General features: G+C 37.3%; 1 protein-coding gene across 1 annotated transcript; it reads left to right on the top strand.

The window, feature by feature from the left end:
* The first annotated feature begins 807 nt into the window (after positions 1–807).
* Positions 808–1308, top strand: LOC149539291 (uncharacterized). Its single transcript, XM_089802537.1, has one exon. It carries the CDS (start codon positions 808–810, stop codon positions 1306–1308), a length of 501 nt encoding a protein of 166 aa, XP_089658663.1.
* Positions 1309–2271: the final 963 nt, after the last annotated feature.

Raw genomic sequence — 2271 nt, 5'->3', positions numbered from 1 at the left:
TTGGTGCCGAGCAATTTTCACTCAGCACATTCACGTGCCGAGCAAAACTGACACTCGGCAATTGTGAGTGCCGAGTAAAATTTTTAGGTTTAGGGTTGAGTTGTGAGTTAAATTTAATTTGTATTTCTCACACCTCTGTATTAAAATTTAAAGCTATTGTTGGAGAACTTTCAGAACTTGAAATTTAATTATACCGTGAAACACGTTGATTGTCTGTATCAGAAACAAAAGAAAAAAGTAACGTTGTTTGAGGCAATTGGAATCTTGGCAGTGAGAGGAGCCAGGTTTGTCCATCGATTGACAACCGTACAACTCATACACAGCTCAATATGTCGTAATTTTGCAGACAATGTCTTATACACTACGAACAAATGAACGTTTAGAACGTGACATAAGAAATGTTGGACTGCACAGGTAATATACATGGGCATCCTCCACGAAACTGCCTGCAATATTATCAATTTGATAAGAAACAATATTATCTGGTAATACACTACATAATCTCTTTACCCACAGACATTACTGTGATATTATCTGTTTTCTCAGAGATGAAATAAGTTGCCTCAGCGACAAACAATAAATTAAGCAACCTCTGAGGAATCTTTTGCATGTGAGGAGTGTTCCCTGTGAATGAAACAAATGGGATTTCTTTATTCAAGATTTTTTCAACACAAAGACTTTATGGATCGTTTGGATCACATATATATATATTAGGCTACCAATCCCGTTCGATTTGTGCTAAGCTTGAAAGAGATCCCGATATCTATCTAGTGATTGCTCAGTGGTTTCTTTTTCAACTTTGTGATAATGGGAATTTGCGTTTCTGTTGATTGTAATGATGTCTATGAACACGCTGCCAACGTTATTTTGATGGATGGGGGTATTCGGAAATTCTCAGATCCAGTCAAGGTTGAACAGATATTGAGAAATAATCCGGGTCATTTTGTGTGTAGCTCTGATGGTCTTTACGTTGGCAAATTTATATCAGAGCTTCTTCCTCAGCAAGAGTTGCATCTTGGACAGTTGTATTTTGTTCTTCCTCGTAAGAAATTAGAGTTTGTTTTGTGTGAGAAGGACATGGCTTTTCTTCTTTTCAAGGCCAACAATGCAACATCACAAATTTCCTCTTATAAAAATGGAGGAAGGGTGCATCCACTGTTTAACATGGATGCTCATAATTCTGCTGAAGAGGAGGAGTGTTCATTACCATCATCGCCTCCTTCTTCTTCTCTGTGTTGTGTTAAAGGGATCCGATCAGGTAGAAAACAGTGGAAATCAAAGCTTGAAACCATTGAGGAAGGTGTCTGATCCGGTGGAAGAATTTTTCGTGTATATAACAATGAAATGTACAATTAATGCAAATATAATCAGTTTTTAATCTGAGAATATAAATCATCGGCATTGAAATGTCCAACGGAGTTCATTCCAATTCTGTGTTTTCTTCTGCTTTTACTGTTGTGAAAATATGGGAATTTCTTCCTCTATTAATCTCTAGATGTAGTTTCAATCCACATCCATTAGGGCCCGTTTGGTTACGGAGATAGGATTTGACAATTGAGAATTGCTATTCTGGAATACAAATTCATTCTCTCTGTTTGGTTGGATAAAATAGAATTTGGAATTTGCAACATCTGCAGAGGGCAGCGTCCATTTCTTGTAAGAAGGCGATCTTGGCTGTCGAAAATCCTATCGATGTTGTCTCCTCATTATTACTTGCGTTTAGATGATGAGACAATCTGCCGCTGGTCGTATTGTCAAGCAAGTTGCAAACTGTTCGGAGATAGGTTTGAATTTAGCGAGCGGTGGAATAGAAAACACGGCAAAATCAAAGGATGCTGTGATGGAAGTATTAGATTGCAAAATCAACTCTTACACTCCAAATAAGAAACCGCCAACAGCGTAAATATTAAAAGTTAGGAAACGCGTTTTCTTGCACAGCTTCAACTGTATGACTCGATCTGGAGAAGAAACACTTTCAAAATGTGAGTCATTAGGATCGAAGTGCAGGATGTTTGCACTGCAGAGATCTCTATTGAATGTCCAAAGTGCGGCTAAGGGTATTGTTGATCTTCCACAAAACATCTGTACAGCAAAATTCGACCAAATTTTAGCGGATTAATTTAGATTCTTTCCAGCGGATTTTGAATTTTAATCAAATAATCAAAATCAAAATGGGAATGGGAATAGCAATTCCAATTACAAGTATTTTGAAGAATGGACAAATGCTCATTTTGGGACAAAATGGGAATACGTATTTCTATTCTCAATTCT

The sequence above is a fragment of the Cupressus sempervirens genome, chromosome 9 (genome assembly GCF_028749045.1).
Source record: "Cupressus sempervirens isolate cs-2001-9-10 chromosome 9, ASM2874904v1, whole genome shotgun sequence".
Classification (NCBI taxonomy): Eukaryota; Viridiplantae; Streptophyta; class Pinopsida; order Cupressales; family Cupressaceae; genus Cupressus; species Cupressus sempervirens.
Note: the sequence above shows the minus strand (reverse complement) of the source record. Positions and strands in the feature narration are given on the sequence as shown.

What these genes read in the sequence shown, in the direction of transcription:
- LOC149539291 (XM_089802537.1), top strand. Translation starts at nt 808, where the DNA reads ATGGGAATTTGCGTTTCTGTTGATTGTAATGATGTCTATGAACACGCT.